Below are 21,002 nucleotides of genomic sequence, written 5' to 3'. Positions count from 1 at the left end.
AGTGGCTTCAAGGATGAAATATGCTACCCTTCTGTACCAGTGACAAATCCTGAGAGACCTTGCAGCTGTGGACTCTCAGTGCTTTTCAGCCTACATGGCAGCTTACTGCTGCTCCTGGGCTTCCTGGTGCATCTGCTCCTCCTACATTTGCCTTTGGCTTTTTAGCAAGGCAGCCATCGTGGTGAGAATCCCACCTGTGGCTTGTTACATTACTCTTGCTAGCAGTGAGCTGTATTGGAAACATAAGGAGTAGGTTCGTAACTCTAAGAGTCAGTGCTGACATACCCTAAAGATGAACACTGTCCTCCAAACTAGAGAGTTCTTTTAGCACAGTGGCAGGGTCCCTTAGAACTAAAAGGAAGAGGTTCAAGTACCACCTGCTCCAGAGGTGTATCATACCACATCTGAACAAGTTAATTAGGAAAATAAATATATTTGATTAGATTTATGGTTGTAATATGTACCTATGTACTGTGAAAACTGTTGTTTTGCATGCTGTACAGACAGATCATACCATATAAAATGCATCAGGTTGTAAAACATAGTACAAAATACAGTGTTAAACTGCAAAGAAAACAGTGAGAGAGATCAACATTAACATTTGAGAGGTCCATTCAAAAGTCTGTGAACAATGGGAAAGAGCCTGTTCCTTAAATATGTTAGTATGTGTATTCAACTTTTATATTTGCTGCTCGACAAAAGAGGGTGAAACAGAACAACCGGTTTGGGAGGGATCTTCAATTATGTTGGCTGCTTTCTTGAGGCAGTGGGAAGTATGGATGGAGTCAATGGATGGAAGGCTGGTTTGCTTGATGGATTGATCTGTGTTCATGATTTTCTGCAGTCTTTTGCAGTTTTGGGAAGAGCAGTTGCCATACCACATTGTGATGCATCCAGATAAAATACTTACTATGGTGCACTTATAAAAATTGGTAAGTGTCTTTGTGGACATGTTGAATTTCCTTAGCTTTCCGAGAAAATCGATGCATTGTTGTACTTTCTTGACTGTCCCCTCAATGTGGATGGACTAGGACAGATTGTTGATCGTCACACCCAGGAATTTGATGTCTGGACCATCTCCATCTCAATACCATTGATGCAGACAGGGGCAAGCTCTCTACTCTGCTTCCTAAAGTCAGTGACTAGCTCCTTTGTTTTGCTAATGTTCATGGAGAGATTGTTGTCTTTACACCATGCTGTTAAGCACTTTCCTGTATTCTGTCTTGTTATTGTTTGAGATCTGACCTAAAACAGGCGTGTCATCAGCAAACTTGTAAATGGAGTTGGAGTGGAATTTGACCACACAGTCATGAATGTATAAGGAGTACAGTAGGGAGCTGAGTACACAGCCTTCTGGGGCACCAGTATTGGAAAATTATCATGGAGGAGGTGTTGTCACAATTCTTACTGATTACAGTTTATGCACCAGGAGGTTGAGGATCCAGTTACAGAGCAGGGAATGGAGATCTAGGTCTCGGAGTTTGAAGGCAGAGCTGGAGTCAATCAGTAGGAGCCTGACATAGATATGCTTGTTACCAGATGTTGTAGGGATGAATGTAGAACCAGGGAGTTGGTATCTACTATGCGCCTATTATGCTGGTAGGCAAATTGCAAAGGATCAAGGCAATCTGGTAGGCTGGAGTTGATGTGAGCCATGATTAATCTCCCAAAGTACTTCATAATTATGGAGATCAGAGCCATTGGGTGGTAGTCATTGAAGCAAGATGCATGACTTTTCTTTGGCATTGGGTGCTCTTCTTAAAGCAGGTAGGAACTTCAGATCAAAATAAGGAGGGGTTAAATATATCAGCAAATACTCCCGTCATCTGGTCCAACATGTCTGAATGTTAGTGACTTACGGAATGCCCGACAAAACGTACAGTGTATCAAGTTGCCATAAGCACTTGGCAGAGGTTGTCCACCAACCTAGTGACAGACATATAGCAGGAGTGCCTCATGTGTTCTGAACTTTTACTCTCCCAGTCCCACATCAACCATGAAAGGCATTATTCCTTAAATAGTTTATATTATAACACTGACATTGCAGTGGAGAGGCAGTCAGTTCTATACCCCACAGTGCGCTTGAAAGCCTCTCAAGAACATTGATTGTGACCCTCATCTACCTATTTTAATCAGTTTTCGTGAATTCAGCTTTATTGAAATATATATGTGCAATTTGCAAGGACCAATGACATATTGGATGTCATTTGCACCCCAATACTTGTACACTGCATGCATTTCACAAGCATGATTCTGCCCATCAAATTGACATTGACTCCACAGTCTGGATGGTGTCCCAGACCGTTTTTTTGTAGTCTGTTTATAACAATTGAAAAATTATCACAATGAAGACAACTCACATTGAACACCCTGAGCACTGAGCTCAGCTTGGTCATCAGCTATCCTCCCAGAGCCATCATATTCCATTTTACCTTGTTCTACCTAGTCAATCCATTTCCATTGAAACCCCTCACAATCACACAAAATAAATAAACACACACTAAATTATTTTCTCCAACTTTCAGCCTTGGCCCTTGAAACCTAGCACCATCATTCATGATGCTTACTGTAGCCATCACTGCATATAACCTTCTTATACAGCATTTCATAATCTCCCACTAACTGCCATCTACATTCGTTATAAATTAATCTTTCCTCCATCATCATTCCTGTCTCCGGCTTAACCCAGGCTTCTGACTGCATCCACACTTCCAAAGCAAATGCCTTTTATCGTTAAAAAACAATCTTGAGAATTATTAAATACTTTCCACTGGATATATCTAATCAGATGTTGCTAGTTTAAACACTAACACAAATGTGTAGATTTACAAAATAAACTGCAGAATGTCTTGACAAATGCAGGCAGTTATACCTCTAGATAAGATAACAAATCTCTCCAGCATGCACCACTTGATAACTGATATTATAGAAATGTATTGTTTTTGCTGAAACAAGTGCTGAAGAACCTTTTACTGATTTTCAAGGCTTGGGTACAGACATTTCCTCTTGGAATTGAACAATAGTTGTAAAGTTAGCAAAAGGTCATATAGAATAGGACTTGTTAGATCAAGGAGAATGAGCTGGCTGAGAAGGAGGAAATGGACTTAACCAACCTCATTATGCCTGCCAGAAGGTATAAGAAGACATCAAGAACTAATTTGTATGCACTACCAGTGATCTCAATCACTTTTTCTTATTGGCCAACTTCATTATGCCTTACTACTCATCTGTCACTGACAATCATATTGGCATTTGACAACAATACAAAAAACAAAAGCCAAAACAGATTCTAAAACAAATTTAAGAATAAAAACACATATTGCATACAAACCTGAACTAATCACCCTGACTGGGAGTCCAGCCTTAGATGACACCTCTTAAGTGGATATCAGCTGTCTGAGCTAATTGGCAAACACATCAAAGCAAGGATATGAAAATAATAGAATGTGCGGAATTGGGAAGATGGTGGTATAATGGTTCTGTCACTCAACTAGTAATATGGAGCCCCACGCTTTAGATGGGATTTGAATGCCACCTTTGCAGATCATGAAATTGGAATTGAGTAACATTTGGAATCAAAATGGTGCCCATGTGACAATTGATAATTATTGTAAAAAATCAAACTAGTTCACAAATATCTTTTAAGGAAGAAAACCTAATCTGCTATGTGGTCTGGCTGACATGTGGCTCCAGGCCTACAGCAATGTAGTTTATTCTTAACTACCCTATGGAATGGCCTAACAAGATATTCAAACCACTACAATGTCTAAAGAAAGCAATGAAACTGGATGAAATAGCTGGCATCAACCAAGGCACTGTAAACAATACTGTTGACTCCTCTCATTTATCTCTCCACCCTGCAAGCACTCTGCCTCTATTCCTGGTGAAGGGCCTTTGCCCAAAATGTTGATTTTCCTGCTCCTCAGATGCTGCTTGAACTGCTGTGCTTTTCTAGCACCACTCTAATCCAGAATCTGGTTTCCAGCATCTGCAGTCATTGTTTTTACCTTGTTGACTCGACAAAGTCCTCCTTTCTAACATCTGGGGCTTATGCAAATACTGGGAGAGCTATCTTACAGACTAGTCAAACAGCCTAGCATAGTCACATCATATGTTGTCCCAGACATGATATTCCCTGTCCCACTAGCAGGAAAGGCCCATCACAGGTGTTGGTCCAGTAATGAACAGGTGGGAGGGAGTTCCCTTGGGTGTGCTGAATGTTGACTCTAACCCCATTTAGTCTCTTGGCATCAGATCAAACATGGGTAAAGGAACTTCCTGCTGGTTTCTAACCACCACTCTCCTTCATCTGATCAATCAGTAAATCAATGTTGAACACCACTTGAAGAAGTTATTTAGTTGGTGAAATAGTGAACTTCAAAGTCCATCATTTATATGGGCTCACCACTGTTGTCTCAAGCTGCCCAGACTGTAAAGGAAATAGTGATGACTCGTCTGCAGAGATAATGAGGGAACCAACAAAAAAATCTACCTGAATTAATTTTCACCAATCTACCTAATACATATGCATCAGTCCACGACGATATTAGTGGAAGTGTGACTAGCACAAAGTCATGAAGGAGGTAAAGTCCCATTTTCATAGTAGGGGAAGCACTGAGGGTGGACAGGGCACAGAACCTAATCTGTCAGAGATTCTGATGCCCATCATCAAGATTGGCCACGGCCTAAGTATACGTAGCTGCAAAACTGAGCCTGCAATCAATGGTGAAGAAACCAACAGGAGAGAAAAATCCATTTGACCTTATCCTCACTGTTATGAACATGTAGAAGTGTACTGTACCTTTAAGAAAGTTAAAAGCTAGCAGAACTACCTGACAGCATCAAATGTTCTGAACAAGATATAATGTAACCTTTCGATCCAGCAGATCATGCAGCTGGTTGCCAGGAGACAAAAACAAATTTGAATTGTGTCAATCAGTTTAAATTATACACCAAAAAAACAGTCTCCAGTGAAGTTTGAATTTAGTATATTGACAATATTAAAAGCCAGTGACACAGTCCAATGCTTTGGGATATAAGACCAGGAAAATTTGAACAGTTGAGGGAGAACTGCCAAGCCACCAACACATGCAGACTGCATGGAGAATAGCTCTCTTAAAGTACCTTTATCAATCAGTGATGTGTGAAACAGAAATCCCTAAGGAGAAGAAAAGAACACAAAGGAAGTTATAAAGAGAAGATTCAACAGCTGGCTGGTTTTGAAATTTGACTTTTTGATAAATCTTAATTGGGGGTTTTATACGACTAGTATTGTAGAAGGGGAAGGGGAAAGATAGGTTGAGAAAGGAGTTGTTAGTTAATTATTCTCTGTTGTACTTTAAGAAATAAAGTTGTTAATTTTTACTTTAAATAGTTCTTGGCCTCTTGAATTTTCACAGAATATTGCACGGGATAAATCTTTTCTGTGTTGCTGGTTTAAATTAGGGGGGAAGGGGGGCTTACCCATGTTATAACACTCACCACTCTGTCACAGGATGCACCTATTCATGACCACATTCATATGAATGACCACTGAAAACATCTGCTGTCCATTGGAAACATAGTCTAATGCTCCATTCAGAATGCCCACCATTGTGTTGTCTGGCACTATCACTATGCTAAATGGAATAGATTTTGCAAGGTCTAGCTATTCAAAACTAAATATTCATGAGGGCCATCAGCAGCAAACAGTCTTCTTCATAACCTGGAGGCACATCACTGACATATCATCCACTCTATCATTACCATCAAGCCTGGTTCATGGAAAAGCACAGAATGTGAGGAGTAGCATCAAATATACCTAAAATGAAATGTCAACCTGGTGAAGTTACAGTACAGGACTACTGTTTCATTTGAAGGCATATCCTTATGTACTTGATCACTGACCAAATCAGAAAAAAAATCCGAAGGGGTTTGATTACCTCTCAGACCAAAATATCCTGTAAACATTCTCCTTCCTGATAAGTCCCAGCTCAATGTACTAAAGATCCTCAAGTCACAGTTACTGTATGTATGATTGCACTAGGATCCAGAATCTCCCACATTTTGCAGTCGCAACACATCATTTGTCCTGCACTGATAAATTTTAATTAAGCGATCATTTGATTATTTAATTATGTATATTTTAAAAGTTTTATTTAGGACCACTCTTACCATAACTGAGCACATTAATATAGACCTAATCAACTTTAAATAAAATATTTAAAACTTGAGTGTTTTCGCATTTCCAATTATTTACACATTCTCCCACTGAATAGTTACTAAGCAGCCGTTAGCTTGTGAGTCATTGTCATCTTACTTTCAAGCTGTTAAATAAATCTGAAAACTAAACGCAAAAGGACAGTGTCGTGGTTTTGGTCAAGACTGGAAGATTGTGACAGACAGTTTATTGGTAATAGTTTATTAACCAATAATGAATCCATAGAAAGAGGAGTCATTCAAAAATGTCTGGCTGAAAGAGAAAATATGTTGTCTGAAGCTTTTCAACTTTACTCATCGGACTAGATTCCCTACAGTACAAAAACAGGCCCTTCGGCCCAACAAGTCCACACCAACCCTCAGAAGAGTGACCCAACCAGACCCATTCCCCTACTCTATATTTACCCCTGACTAATGCACCTAACACCATGGACAATTTAGCAAAGCCAGTTCACCTAACCTGCACATCTTTTAATTGTGGGAGGAAACTGATGCAGACATGGGGAGAATAAGCAAACTCCACATAGACAGTAGCCCGAGGCGGAAATCAAACCTGGAGTCCCTAGTGCTGTGAGGCAGCAGTGGTAACCACTGAGCTACTGTGCCACCCATATCAAGCCAAAAGTAAGAATGCTAAATTTCAAAACATCACAATTGACAGGAAAAATGGGTACTGATTTGTGTCTGGTCCAGTCTGATTGGCTGAGTTATTGCAATAGAGAAAGCAACTGGACTTCCTAGTTCCATTGTACTGTAATTTTAAAAAGGCACAAGCCTTAAACATTTTCACTTGTTTGGAGAAAATGTTTTCTTGTGTATGAATGTTAATCTCTTCTAGCAGGTGCCAATGAACCTCATTATGAACTTGACTTAGTGTAGTAGAGTCATTGAGATGCTCAGCTTGGAAACAGACCCTTCAATCCAACTTGTACATGCCAACCCGATATCATAAATAAATCTCATCCCATTTGCCAACATTTGGCGCATAACCCTCTAAACCTTCCCTATTTATATATCCATCCAGATTCCTTTCAAATATTGTGATTGTACCACTCTCCCCACTTCGTCTGGCAGCTCATTCATTACACGCACCACCCTCTATGTGAAAAAGTTGTCCATTAGGTTCCTTTTAAATCTTTCCCCACTCACTTTAAACCTATGCTCTTTAATTTTGGACTCCCCGATTCCAAGGAAAAGACCTTGTCTATTTACCTTATCCATGCCCTTCATGATTTTATAAACCTCTGTAAGGTCACCCCTTAGATTCCAGTGCTTCAGGGAAAATAACCCCAGCCTATTCAGCCTCTCCCTATAGCTCAAATCCTCCAACCCTGGCAATATCCTTGTAAATCTTTCTGAATCCTTTCAAGTTTCACAACATCCTTCCTATAGCAGGGAAACCCGAATTGTATGTAGTACTCCAAAAGTGGCCTCACTAATGTCCTGTACAGCCACAACATGACCACCCAACTCAATGCACTGACCAATAAAGGCACCTTCTTCATTATCCTATCGACCTACAATTCCACTTTCAAGGAACGAAGACTTAAGTTGGTTGTTAGCATAGCTATTAACACATACAGCATTGGCTAACATTTGTTGAATAATTACAAAATCATGACTAAAAGTAGACATTTTTGAGTTATGCAAGCATGGCCTAGTTGAATATTTTGTACTTTGCCTATTATAAACAACCAAAGGACATAGAGTCATAGAGATCCATTTATCTTTTTATTTATTTATCCTATCCATGCCCCTCATGATTTATAAACCTTTGTCAGGTTACCCCTCAGCCTCTGATGCTCCAAAGAAAACAGCCCCAGCATATTCAGCCTCTCCCTATAGCTCAAATCCTCTAACCCAGGCAACATCCTCGTAAATCTTTTATGAATCCTTTCAAGTTTCACAACATTCTTGTGATAGGAAAGAGATCAAAATTGCATTCAATATTAGTACCATCTTATTGCTCTAAATAAACACTGCTGCAGGCTAACTCCATACTTGTGGATTATTTTTTAAAATGTAATCAATCTCAATAAAACATATAATCAAGAAAGAACCCATTCTACTCACTACTGTAGTAAGGCTACACTTAAAAACTATGCACTTATCTGTTTCTGTGCTGTGAGCTCTCCCACACAGGTTCCTCCAAGATCAGTTGTGCATTTCACTGTTTGTTAAGTTTTCCTAGACGCACTCTGATATCCATAGATACATGAATTTAAACAGCAAAGGCAGTAACTGAGCAGATTCACTGCTATGTCAGTTAGCAGTGTTGGTTTCTTTCTCTCTTTCTCCTTCACTGACCACGTGCTGCCTATTGTCTGTCCTTCTCCCTTCTAAAAATGCCATTGTTTTGATTCTTTCTCCAAAATTCCAAAGCATCCAGAATTCGAAGAAATCACCTCCAACATCTAAAATACTTCAGAAAACATGGTGGCTCAGTGGTTAGCACTAGTGCCTCACAGTGCCAAGGACCCAGTTTCGATTCCAGCCTTGGGTGACTGTCTGTGTGGAGTCTGCACATTCTGCCTGTGTCTGTGTGGGTTTCCTCTGGGTGCTCTGGCTTCCTCCCACAATCCAAAGATGTGCAGGCTAGATGAATTGGCCACGCTAAAATGCCCTATGTGTTAGGTGCATGAGTCAGAGGTATACATAGGGTAGAGGAATGGGTCTGGGTGGGTTACTCTTCAGTGGTTCAGTGTGGTCTTATTGGGCCAAATTTCTTCCATACTGTAAGAAATCTAAAAGGAGCAGCTCTTACCACAAGTTTTTTCCATCCTCCATCTTGGATTACCTAGAATCCTTGCCATTATGTCAAAGCAGCCTTTGATGGAACATGGAGTTATGTGAAATAGCACAGATAAAAAAAATCACAACAATGTTGTCCATTTGTTTAACAGAACACATGTTTGGATGTCTTTATGCATTGGAAAATACTGCTCATTTAGCCAATGCATAAAAATAGTTAAATATTCTTATCTGAATACATGGAGCACTTGCAAAAGGCAGAGGAACTAGTGGTGCTTATAAAAATAGATGTTTTTGATTAATCACCATTAGAGATTTAGGACTGCAACTTAGGTTTGTCACATAAGCACAAGTTTTTAGGAGGTGTTTCACCACAAGACCTAGCAAGTTATCAGACCTATCTTACCACGCACCTTATTAATTTCCCACAATGCCTCGATGGCATGGTTTAAATCCAATTTCCGATCCCAGAACAATTTACCACTCATTGGACAACTTAAAATTCACCATCATCCTTTGCACCTGTGCCATTTCTAAAAGTCAGTTGTCCACCCAAACAAGCACTCTCAGTCCAGAGCTGTCCTGTATAGTGGCTGAGTTTGCCCTGGACTTGGCAGATAAGAGTTAATCAGTGCCACACTTTGCAGGGAGGGACATGGAGGTCCTGCTGGATAAGATAGTCCTGATGCAATATCTCCTCCTCCCCCAGGATCAGCAGTGGAGGCCATGACACCAGACAATGTCAGCCAGTTTGAAGCCTACCATTGGGGTTAAAGCAGTCACAGTGATATGGAAAAATGCACAGCACTATAGGAAGAAGGTCAATGTGCTTTGCCGCTGTGCCATGGTAATGCCCATAGTTTTCTGATAATCATAGTCATTCTATCTCTACTACCATCTCCACTCTCAATGCTTACCACTCTCATTGTTAGCTGTATCATCTTCTCCACACACTGTCACCCACCACAATCCCAACGCCATTAAGCCCTTTGAGCTACTTGCTAACTTGCTTGGGACTCCAGCCTAACTGTACCAACAGTAATAGCAATGTCATCCACTTTCATTTCCCGTAATCCGTGCTTATCTGTCATTCCAGGAGGAAAACAATGAACAATAGGGCAGAAAGAGTCAAAATGGCTGGTATGGTACCCAACATTTGGTTCCTTGCCCCTCATGAGGATCCTGACTGACCATCACGAGCAGAGCCTGGACTGGTACCTTTGACTTACCATGCTGGGATCTCCTCAGAGAAGACTGTTCCCTTTGACTTGAGTTGCTGACAATCATGACAAACTTCCTGGCTTTGTATCTACACAAAAATGGCAAGGCAAGACTGCAATAACAGGATCCTAGTATCTCTAGCTGATGGGGGCAAAATATGATAATACAAGACAGGCTGCTGGGAGCCCCCAAAGAGGCTCAGAGTGAGTGACCACTATGACAGCAAGTGAAAAGCCTGGAGTTGCAGCCTGGTTCAGACTATGACCTGGATGCATGTCACTGAGCACACTGTCCTCATTGCAGCATTACGATGATAAGTTACTGCTGAACCCAAAATGCAGCACTAACATGCTGAAGCAACCTGTAAGAGGATTGGAGATATGCCACGAGGTTTCTTAGAGTGCTGTAAACTAAATTAGTGGGACTGGGGAAGGGGAAATGTAGGCGTACAAAGCATGAGGATATGGCAGCATTATAGGGCATCTCTTTGGATCACAATACTCAGAGTGGGACAATGGATAGAATTTATCCGTTGATACGATAAAAGGAGGGAAATTGAATGTGCTTAATATTTGGAACAAAATAAATAAACTAATACAGTTTAACAAGTATGACCTTATAGCCAAACAGAGTCATGGTTACAAGGAGATCAAAGTTAGGAACGAAATATTCATGGGTATATGACTTTTCAAAAGGGCAGGAAGAAAAGTGGTAAGGTAACATGGTTGGTACAGCATGTGCCAGTAAGTGGGATAGCAAATAATGTTCGTGGATTGGAAGATTGAGTATCCTTGGTGATGGAAATAAGAAATAAAAAGGGAAAGAATGCACTGGTAGAAGTAGCCTCTCAGCCCCACAATAGTAACTGTACAATAGGAGATGGAATAAATCTGAAGATAATGAGGTCATGTAAAAAGGCACTATGTGAATCATAAGGGACATTAACTTTCATTTAAATTGAGAAAGTCAGATTGGTAGAGGCAATCACAAGGAAGAATTGATAGTGTGTATTTGGGATAGTTTCCGAAAACAATATTAGATTAGATTAGATTCACTATAGTATAGAGACAGGTCACACCAACCCTCCGAAGAGTAACCCACCCAGACCTATTCCCCTACATTTACCCCTGACTAATGCACCGAACACAATGGGCAATTTAGTATGGCCAATTCACCTGACCTGCACATCTTTGGATTCTGGGAGGAAACCAGAGTACCCAGAGGAACCCACATAGACACGGGGAGAATGTACAAGCTCCACACAGACAGTAGCCCGAGGCAGGAATTGAACCCAGGTCCCTGGCGCTGTGAGGCAGCAGTGCTAACCACTGAGCCACCACACAATATATTGAGGATCTGACCTGGAATCAAGCTGTTTTGGATCTGGTGATGCGTAATGACGTGACTTCAGAGTAAAGGATCCCCAAGAAAACAATGACTCTGATAGAGTAGAATTTAGCGATCAATTTGCAAGGGGGACACTTGGGTCAGAAACAGCTGAGGTAAACATAAATAAGGATAATTACAAATGAATGAGGACAGAGCTAGTTGGGGTGGACTGGGAAAGGAGTTTAGCGGCAAATACAGTTTAGGTAAAATGGAAACATTTAAGAAATAGTTCATGGCTCACAGGAAAGACATATCCTAAGAGAAAGCGAGGAAGGAAATAAGCCAACCATGGTTAACTACAGAAGTTAAGGATAGCATCAAATTGAATGTGGCAAAAAATTAGTGGTAATACAGAGGCTTGGGCAAGTTTTTAAAATTAACAAAATTTAATCCAAAAAGAAAATAAACTTAACAAGCTTCTTTAAATATATTTTAAAAAGCAACCAAAGTTAATGTAGCCCTTTAGAGAATAAGGCTGATGAAATAATTATGGGGAAGCAGGCAATTATAGAGAAGTTGAAGTTGGGTCTGTTTCCATACTGTATGACTCTATGATTGTAAGTACTTTACATCATTCTTCATAGTAGAAGCACTAAAGGCATTCCAAAAATGCCAGATAATCAAGAGGAAAGAAAGTGAGAACAAACAGTGGCTCAGTGGTGAGCACTGTTGTCTCACAGCGCTAGGGACCTGGTTTCGATTCTCACCTCGGGTGACTGTTTGTAGGAAGTTTGCACATTCTCCCAGTGTCTGCCTGAGTTTCCTTGCCCAATCCAAAGGTGTGCAGGTTAGGTGAATTGGCCATGCTAAATTGCTCATGGTGTTCAGGGATGTTAAGTCATATGCATTAGTCTGGCGTAAATGTAGAGTAATAGGGGAATGGATCTGGGTGGGTTAATCATCAGAGTGTTGGTGTGGACTTGTTGGGCCGTAGGGCCTGTTTCCACACTGTAGGGATTCTATGAAATAAAGTCAATAACTATCACCAGAGAAAGAGTATGAGGGCAACTATTGAAACCAAAGACCAGTAAGTCTCCTGAACCTGATGGGATGTATCTTCAGATAGTTTTTTTAAAAATAGACACCGATATAATGAATGCACTGGTAGTCATCTTGCAAGAATCCTTAGATTCTGGAAAAATCCCAGTGGATTGGAAAACTGTTAAAGTAACATCAATATTTTAAAAAGGGAAGATTTTTTAAAAATCAGGTAACTGTAGGCCAATTAGCTTAATATCTGTTAAAAAGGATGTAAGAGAGCATTTATATATACATAATATGATCAAAGAGAGTCAGCAATGACTTCATAGCAGAAACCATGTCCAACAAATTTATTAGAATTCTTTGAGGAAATGACAAGCAGGATAGATAAACGAAAGGCAATATACGGATTTTCAGAAGACATTTAACAACATACTGCTACTGAATAAAAGCCTATGGTGTTAATGGTAGTATATTAGCTAAAGGATAGAGGGGAGAGAGTTGGTATAAGGGGATGTAGAAATTTTCAGGATGGTATCCTGTGATTTGTGGAGTGCTGGATCATTGCTGGAGTTACTATTATTTGCAATATGGCTGGATGAGGAAAGTCAATGTACTGTAGCCAAGTTTGGAGATGACACAAAATAGGTGGGAAGGCAAGTACTGAGGATAACAAAACAAGTCTACAGAGGAATGCAACAAGTTAATCGAGTGGGCAAAAACTTGGCACATGATTTATAATCAAGGAAAATGCAAATTTGTACACTTTGACAGGGAGAATAAAGGACCTCAATCCTATTTAATTGGAGACAGCAGAAAGTTATAGCACTGAAATGTTTGAGTAACAATACCCAAACTGTGATAGGAAGGAATAGACTGTACAAACAGAAAAAGACTGTCATACTGTGAAAGGGTGAGAAATGGTAAATTGCATAAAAGTGACCCTATAAGTTCAGTAGGTAATAAGGAGGGCAAATTTTAAAGGGAATGAAGAACAAATCTATGACATATTGGTATGGATTTCAGCAAGGCCTTTTATGGATTTCAGCAAAACCCTGGCAAGGTCCCAAGTGAGAAACTGATAAAGAAAGTAAAAGCTCGTAGGACGCAGGGTAACTTGACAACTTTGATCTAAAATTGGCTTAGTGATAGGAGACAGAATGATGGCAAAAGGTTCTGTCGCTAGAGGCTAGTGTGCAATTACATAGCACATGATCAGTGCTGAGTCCCTTACTGTTTGTGATATTCATAAATTATGTAGATGAGAATGTGGGAAGGATGATAAGTAACTTTGTGACTGATGTAAGGATTGGCCAGGTGGTTGACAGTGAGGAGGATACAAAAGGATTTGTCTGATGGTCAAGTCAGTGGCAGATGGAATTTAACCCTGATACATGTGAGATGATGTATTTTGAAAAAAGGAACAAGACAAGGGAGAATTCAATGAGATGTTAGGACGTTCAGAGGAACAGAGGGATGTTAGGGTGTTTGATCACAGAAACCTGAAGGTGGAAGGACAAGTTAACAGGGTAGTTAAGGTATATGGGATGTCTGCTTTTATCAGTCATGGCATAGATTATAAGACCAAAGTAGTCATGCTTGAGCTGTACAGTACTTTGGTTAGGCCATAGCTGGAGTACTTTGTGCAGTTTTGGTCACCACATTATGGGAAGGATCTGATTGCACTGGAGGGGATGAAAGGAGATTCATCAGGATGTTGAAACAAAATCAGAATTTCCTAGAGCAATTCAGCATCTGTGGAGAGAAAGCAGAGTTAACCATTTTGGGTCCAGTGACTCTTTTTCACAACTCATGGTAGCCAGGATGCTGCCTTGGGATGAAGAATTTCAGCTATGAAGAGCGACTGCATAGGCATGGGTTGAGTGCTTTGGAACAGAAAAGGTTGAGGGGGAACCTGATAAAGGTGTGTAAGATTATGAGGGGCATGGACAAGGTGAATATAAAACAGTGTTCCGCTCCTCCAAGTGTTGTCCAACATTGAGGATTATTGATTTATCAGATGAGGGAGGTTTGGGAAGTTTAAAGGGGATCTAAGGAAAGACTCCTCACCCAGAGGGTGCTCGAGGCCTGAAATGCACTGTCTGGGAAGGTACCTGAGTGGGAGACCTCACAACATTTAAAAAATACTTGGATGTACCTTTGAAATGTCATAATATTCAAGGCCCTAGGTCTAGTGAGGGTATGTGTATGTAGTAGTAATTTTTTCGCAGCACAGAATTGATGGTGTATAAGGTCTCCTCTGTACTGTATGATTTAATAAGGTGGGGATGTCTTGCTTCAACTTTAAAATTTCCCCCTATCTCAGGCAAGATACACCAGCATTAGAGGCTGTCCAAAGAAGGTTCATGAGGTTGGTCCAAGGAATGGGGGCACTATCTCATGAGAGGTTGAGTAGGTTGGGCTTGTACTCATTATAGTTTAGAAGAATGAACTATTGAAACATGCAATATTCCAGAAAACTTGACAGGGTAGATGCACCTTATTTCTCCTTGTGAGAGTTTAGGACCAGAGGATATAATATTAGAGTAAGGAAGCAGCCATTTAAGACAGAGGTGAGAAGGAATTTATTTTTTCAGCGAGTATTGAATTCGTGGAATTTTTTAGCACAGAGGGCAGGAAAGTGGAGTTGAGGATCAACAAATCAGCCATGATCTCATTGAAGTGGAGCAGACTCAATGGTTTAATGTCCTACTTTTGCTTCTATGTCTTTTAGTCTTAGACCAGATGCTCACTCTGGTTTTCTTGTCAGGCTTTCCTGATGTCTAGCTTGTTTTGCAAGTTTGGTAAGATGCCAGTCTGAATATTAATGAGCTGTGGCATTAATAATTGTAGCATTAACCAGATGATCTCAAAGTTAAGATTGGCTTCGCTGTACTTATCATCTGATTCTGCCATAAACTTTGCCCATAACGCAATTCACTCAGATACCTATAAGGTTCTGTCTTTGGTTACAAGGTGACCAAGATTGGGGAAAATTTTCCAAAGTATATAACATTTTAAACCGACAGGCAAAATGAAAATTGTGAAGGAGGAACTCTGAAAATGAAAACTGATATACACACAAGGGTAAGATAGGATCTTGGTTCAGAAGAAGGGGTTTAAAAGGAAAGTAAACAACTGACATAGGTAGAGATTTGGAATAAAAAGAAAACATTATGGTTATGCTGTATATCCACCTTTATGCATCAAAAATGGACCTTATGACAAAGATAATATAGCATTGCAGTATTAGGGAAGATTGGATAGACTAGGGTTTTTGTTTTGGAATGGAGGAGACTGACGAGAAGTTTGATTGAGACGTTCAAGGTTGAGAGGAGCCTGGACGGAGTAGAAGAGAAGATCTATTTCCCTCAGCAGTGGAGAGACAGAAATTCAGGGGATCCATCATGGACATGATGGGTTGAATGTTTTTATCCATGCTGTAAACATTCCACAGTTTTGTAAGTGTATATGTATCCTTCGTATCACAGCAATATCTTATTAACGGTCCTAGTTGGTGTTAACTACAATTTACAATTTATCAATAATTTGCTACATGTACAAAGTCACCGTAATTAGCAGAATAAATAATTGAGTGTAGTAATGTTTTTAAATGTATATTTTGGCTGGTTTCAAACCTGCAAAATTTGTTGCTTAAGCCATGACGACATAGTGATATATTAAAGCAATCTTTCAATTCAGTGGTCATATCTCATTGTTACCCTTTCTTGTTCTTCAGGAATCTCCCCCTTGCCATTCTGATTTCGATGCCTTTGGTAATTGTTTTGTACATTCTGACAATTCTGGCTTACTACATTGTGTTAGAACCAAATATCATTCTCAAAAGTGATGCGTTAGCAGTGGTAAGTGCTTATGATGATGATATTTTTGAGCATTCTTAGTTAAATATTTCAGACTGAAACAAGAGCCCAAAGTAATGGTTTACAAGGATTGTTACCCAAGCATCAAGGTTAATTAAATTTGCTTTGGGAATAATTGTTTAATATGGATGTAATAAAAGCATATAAATACATTGCATCATCTTGAAATTGAAATAGAAACTTGGAGAAACAAATTATTGGCTGGAATGGAGGTGATATATAAAAGGTAAATAGGTTAAGAAATAACATATGCATGGTTTGGGAGGTACTGACCATGAGAACATTTGATGTAGATTTGACTTATTATTGCCACATGTGCCAGACATAGTGAAAAGTATTGTTTTGTGTGCTAACCAGACAAATCATACCTCATGTAAGTACGTCAGGGTAATAGAACAGAATGCAAAATTGCCTGGGAAGGGAGAAATGGAACATAATAGGTATGTCTGGAGAACAGAATAAAAAGGAGTAGATCCTGTGAGGAACAATGGAAATAAAGAGCAAATAGGCTAGACTTAGGTCTTGATAGGAAGCCAAATATTTTTCTATTTAACACTGAAGAAATTTGGGCTACATAGGCCTGGCATGGATAAGGATAAGTATGTCCTGGTAGTAAACAGAGGGTAAGAAGTGGACAATAAATAACAGCCTAAAATTAATGTGGAGCCCTTGATAAGATTAAATTGACTTGTTAATAGATCACAGAGCCAGTTTGCAACATTGATGGAAAATAACCAGATTCAAATTATTGAGTGCATGTGAGTCCAAAAGCTAATGAGGAACAAAATACTAACAAGGCATCTCTGGAGAAATACTTTTGGAAAGTGGAAATCCAAGGTGTGATGAAGAGTCAATCACAAGCCAGCAGAGGTTAAACCCAGAGTCCAGTGGTGATTAATGGTGCATACCACATCTACAAAATATTACCATCAGAGAACTGCGTGGAGTCAGCAGGATTGGGAATTAAACAAATAATTGCAAAATAGAAGTCATTTGGCAGTAATGGATTTGATTTTAGAGCAGGATGGGAACCAAAAGAAATAGCTAAGACCTAGATCAGTGTATTAAATTTGTCGTATATGAGTGCAGTGCAGCCTTAGTTATTAACATTTCTATTTTCCTGAGAGACCATTATTCCATAAGAAATGCTCAAGTACTGATTCATATTTTGACTTTACAATGTCACAGTGAAGTCAGGGTCAGCATAAACTTAAAAGAAAAAGCATAGAATGTGATGAAGGTTGATGGGAAGCAAGAGGATTGGGAAGCTTTAAAAAAACCAGCAGAGGTTAACTGAAAAAGCAATAAGGGGGGAGAAGATATGAGGGTAAGCTTGCTAGTAATATAAAAGAAGATTGCAAGAGTTTCTTTTCAGATATCTAAAAGGCAAGAGTAGACAATGGATTGCTGGACAATGAGGACGGAGGAGTAATAATGGGGATCAAAGAAATGGCAGAGGAACTGAAATAAGTACTTTGCATTAGTTTTCACAGTGGGAGACACCAGCAGCATACCAGAACTTCAAGTGAATCGGGGCCAGAGGTAAGTGCAGTGGCCATCTCTAAGGAGAAGGTGCTGGGGAAGCTGAAAGGTCTGAAGGTGATTAAATCACACGGATCAGATGGACTACACCCAGAGTTCTGAAGGAGGTAACTGATGGGATTTGTAGAGGCATTGGTAGTAATCTTTCAGATATCATGGAGTCAGGGAGGGGCCCAGAGAACTGGAAAGTGGCTAATGTAACACTCCTGATAAAAGAGAGAGGGAGGCAGAAGACAGAAGGCTACAGGTCACTCAACCTGACCTTAGTCATTAGTAAGATTTTCAAATCCATTATTAAGAATGTGATTGCAGAGTACTTGGACGTGCATGGTAAAATAGCACTGAGTCAGCACGGCTTCATCAAGGGGAGATCATACCTAATAAATCTGTTAGAATTCTTTGAAGAGATAACAAGTAAGTTAACTAAAGAACCAGTGCAGATTTTGCAGATGACACAAAGATAGCTAGAAAGACAATTAACGTTGAGGAAGAGGGGAAGGACTTGGATGGAGTGGGAAAGTGGACAAGAAAGTGGCAGATGGAATACAACTTGGCAAAATGTGAGGGTATGCACTTTGGTAGGAAGAATAGAAGCAAAGACTATTTTCTAAATGGGGAAGGGATTTGGAAATCTGAAGCATAGATGTCTTGGGAGTCCACGTTCAGGATTCTCTTAAGGTTAACATGCATGTTCACTTGGCAGTTAGGAAGGTCAGTGCAATATTAGCATTCATTTCAAGAGGGCTAGAGTATAAGATTAGAGATGTAATATGGAGGCTATATAAGGCTCTGACTTGCAAAGTGTGTCACTGAAAAAAGCACATCAGGTCAAGTAGCATCTGAAGAGCAGAAGAGTTGACCTTTCGGTCATCAGGAAGGCTCTGGTCAGATCGCAGTTGGAATATTATGAGCAGTTATAGGCCCCATATTTAAGAAAGACTGTGCTGGCCTGGGGGAGGGTCCAGATGAGATTTAGAAGAATGATCCCGATAATGAAGGGCTTGTCATGTGAAGAATAGTTGAGGACTCTGGGTCTGTGCTCGAAATTTAGAAGGATGAGAGGGATCTGATTGAAACTGAGTACTGAGAGGCCTGCACAGAGTGGACGTGAAGAAGATGTTTCCACTAGTGGGAGAGACTAGAACATGAAGGCACAATCTCAGAGGGAAGCGATGACCCTTTAGAACTGAAATGAGGACAGACTTCTTCAGCCAGAGTGTGGTGAATCTATGGAACTCATTGCTACTGAAGGCTGTAGAGGCAAAGTCATTGAATGTATTTATAACAGATAGATGGATTTTTGATTGGTAAGGGGCTACGGGGAGAGGTCAGGAGAATGGGGTAAAGAAACATATCCCCCATGATCAAATGGCGATATAATGAAGAGCACATGAAAAATCAATAAAACTAATTTGTAACTAAACAAAAGATCAAATGACAGAGCAGACTTAATGGGGCAAATGGCCTAATTCTGCTCCTCCATCTTATGGTTTAAGTTAAGTGAATAAGTTATGAAAAATTTAGAACTTTCCTACAGACATTAGGTGGAGTCAAATTCAAAAAATAGCATACAGGCTTGTTCATACATACCTTCCAGTGGTTAGTTTAAGGATAGCATTGGCAGAATATTTGAACTGTTTGCCTGTCCATAATTTGACTGATGCCATGATATTGGTACAAGGATCTCTGTAAAAAGAAAGAGAACATAAGACTGTAAGACATAGGAGCAGTAATTAGGCCATTCAGTTATGGCTGATAAGTTTCTTAACCCCAATCTCCCACTTTCTCCCCGTAATTCTTGATCCCCTTGACAATCAAAAGTCTTAAATATGCTCAATGACCTGGGCTCTACAGCCTTCTGTGGTACTGAATTCCATAGATTTACCACTCTGTGGTTGAAGAAGTTTCACCTTAGCTCTGTTCTTAAAGGTCTTCCCTTAACTCTAAGGCTGCACCCTCAGGTCCTAGTCTCTCCTACCAATGGAAACGTCTTCCCAACATCCACTCTGTCCAGGCCATTCAGTATTTTGTAAGTTTCAGTTAAATTCTCCCCTCATCCTTCTAAACTCCATCAAGTATAGATCCAGATTTCTCAAACATTCCTCACATATTAAGCATTTCATTCCTGGGACCATTTTCATGAAACTCCTCTGAACTTGCTCCAAGGCCAGTACATCTTTCCTGAGATATGGGACCCAAAACTGCTTGCAATACTCTAAATATGGTCTGACTAGAGCTTCAGAAGTACATCCTTGCTATTATATTCAAGTCGTCTTAAAATAAATACCAACATTGCCAACATACCTATAGTGTACTGTAGCTTGTCTTAGTCCCACTTTGGATGATCAACAGTTTTTTGCTGAAATAGAAATCAAGCAATTTATAATGAAAATGTAGCCTTAATAACGAAAAGGCCCCCATACTGTGGGCCTCAACACCAAACAGAATATCAGCTCTGACTCACCAAGAGCGTCATAGAGATGTACATCATGGAAATAGACCCTTCGGTCTAACTCGTCCATGCTGACCAGATATCCTAAATTAATCTAGTCCCATTTGCCAGCATTTGGCCCATATCCCTCTAAATCCTTCCTATTCACATACAATTACAACATTTAAAAGGCATCCGAATGGATATCACCCTCCATCGCTTCCTCTGGCAGCTGAATCCATACACGTACCACCCTTTACATGAAAAAGGTCCCTTTTAAATTTTTCCCTCTTAACTTAAACCAATGCCCTCTAGTTTTGGACTCCGCCACCCTGGGAAAAAGACTTTGGAAAATTACCCCAGCCTATTCAGCCTCTTCTTAAAGCTCAAATCCTCCAACCTAGGCAACACCCTTGTAAATATTTTCTGAACACTTTCAAGTTTCATCACTCCTGACGGCCATGGAGCTGGAACTGGAACTTGACAGTTGCAAGGCCTCCCTTTAAATGTATTTTTTCTGTTGATGTCTGTTCTCGAAGGTCCCAGTGCTGCTGCAACCGCAGTCAGTATAAGTCGGTCTTTGGCTTTTTTTTTGTCAGGACAAACCC

The 21,002-nt window shown here is 40.0% G+C and overlaps 1 protein-coding gene across 1 annotated transcript in view; it reads left to right on the top strand.

The window, feature by feature from the left end:
- The window catches only part of LOC132823595 (Y+L amino acid transporter 2-like), an 86,935-nt gene that overhangs the window by 39,476 nt on the left and 26,457 nt on the right, over window positions 1-21,002 (top strand). The window contains exon 4 of the mRNA XM_060837513.1: window positions 16,280-16,403. Coding sequence (XP_060693496.1) covers window positions 16,280-16,403 — 124 coding nt within the window. The remainder of the gene's footprint in view (window positions 1-16,279; window positions 16,404-21,002) is intronic.

Source organism: Hemiscyllium ocellatum, chromosome 17, assembly GCF_020745735.1.
Source record: "Hemiscyllium ocellatum isolate sHemOce1 chromosome 17, sHemOce1.pat.X.cur, whole genome shotgun sequence".
Lineage (NCBI taxonomy): Eukaryota > Metazoa > Chordata > Chondrichthyes > Orectolobiformes > Hemiscylliidae > Hemiscyllium > Hemiscyllium ocellatum.
Note: the sequence above shows the minus strand (reverse complement) of the source record. Positions and strands in the feature narration are given on the sequence as shown.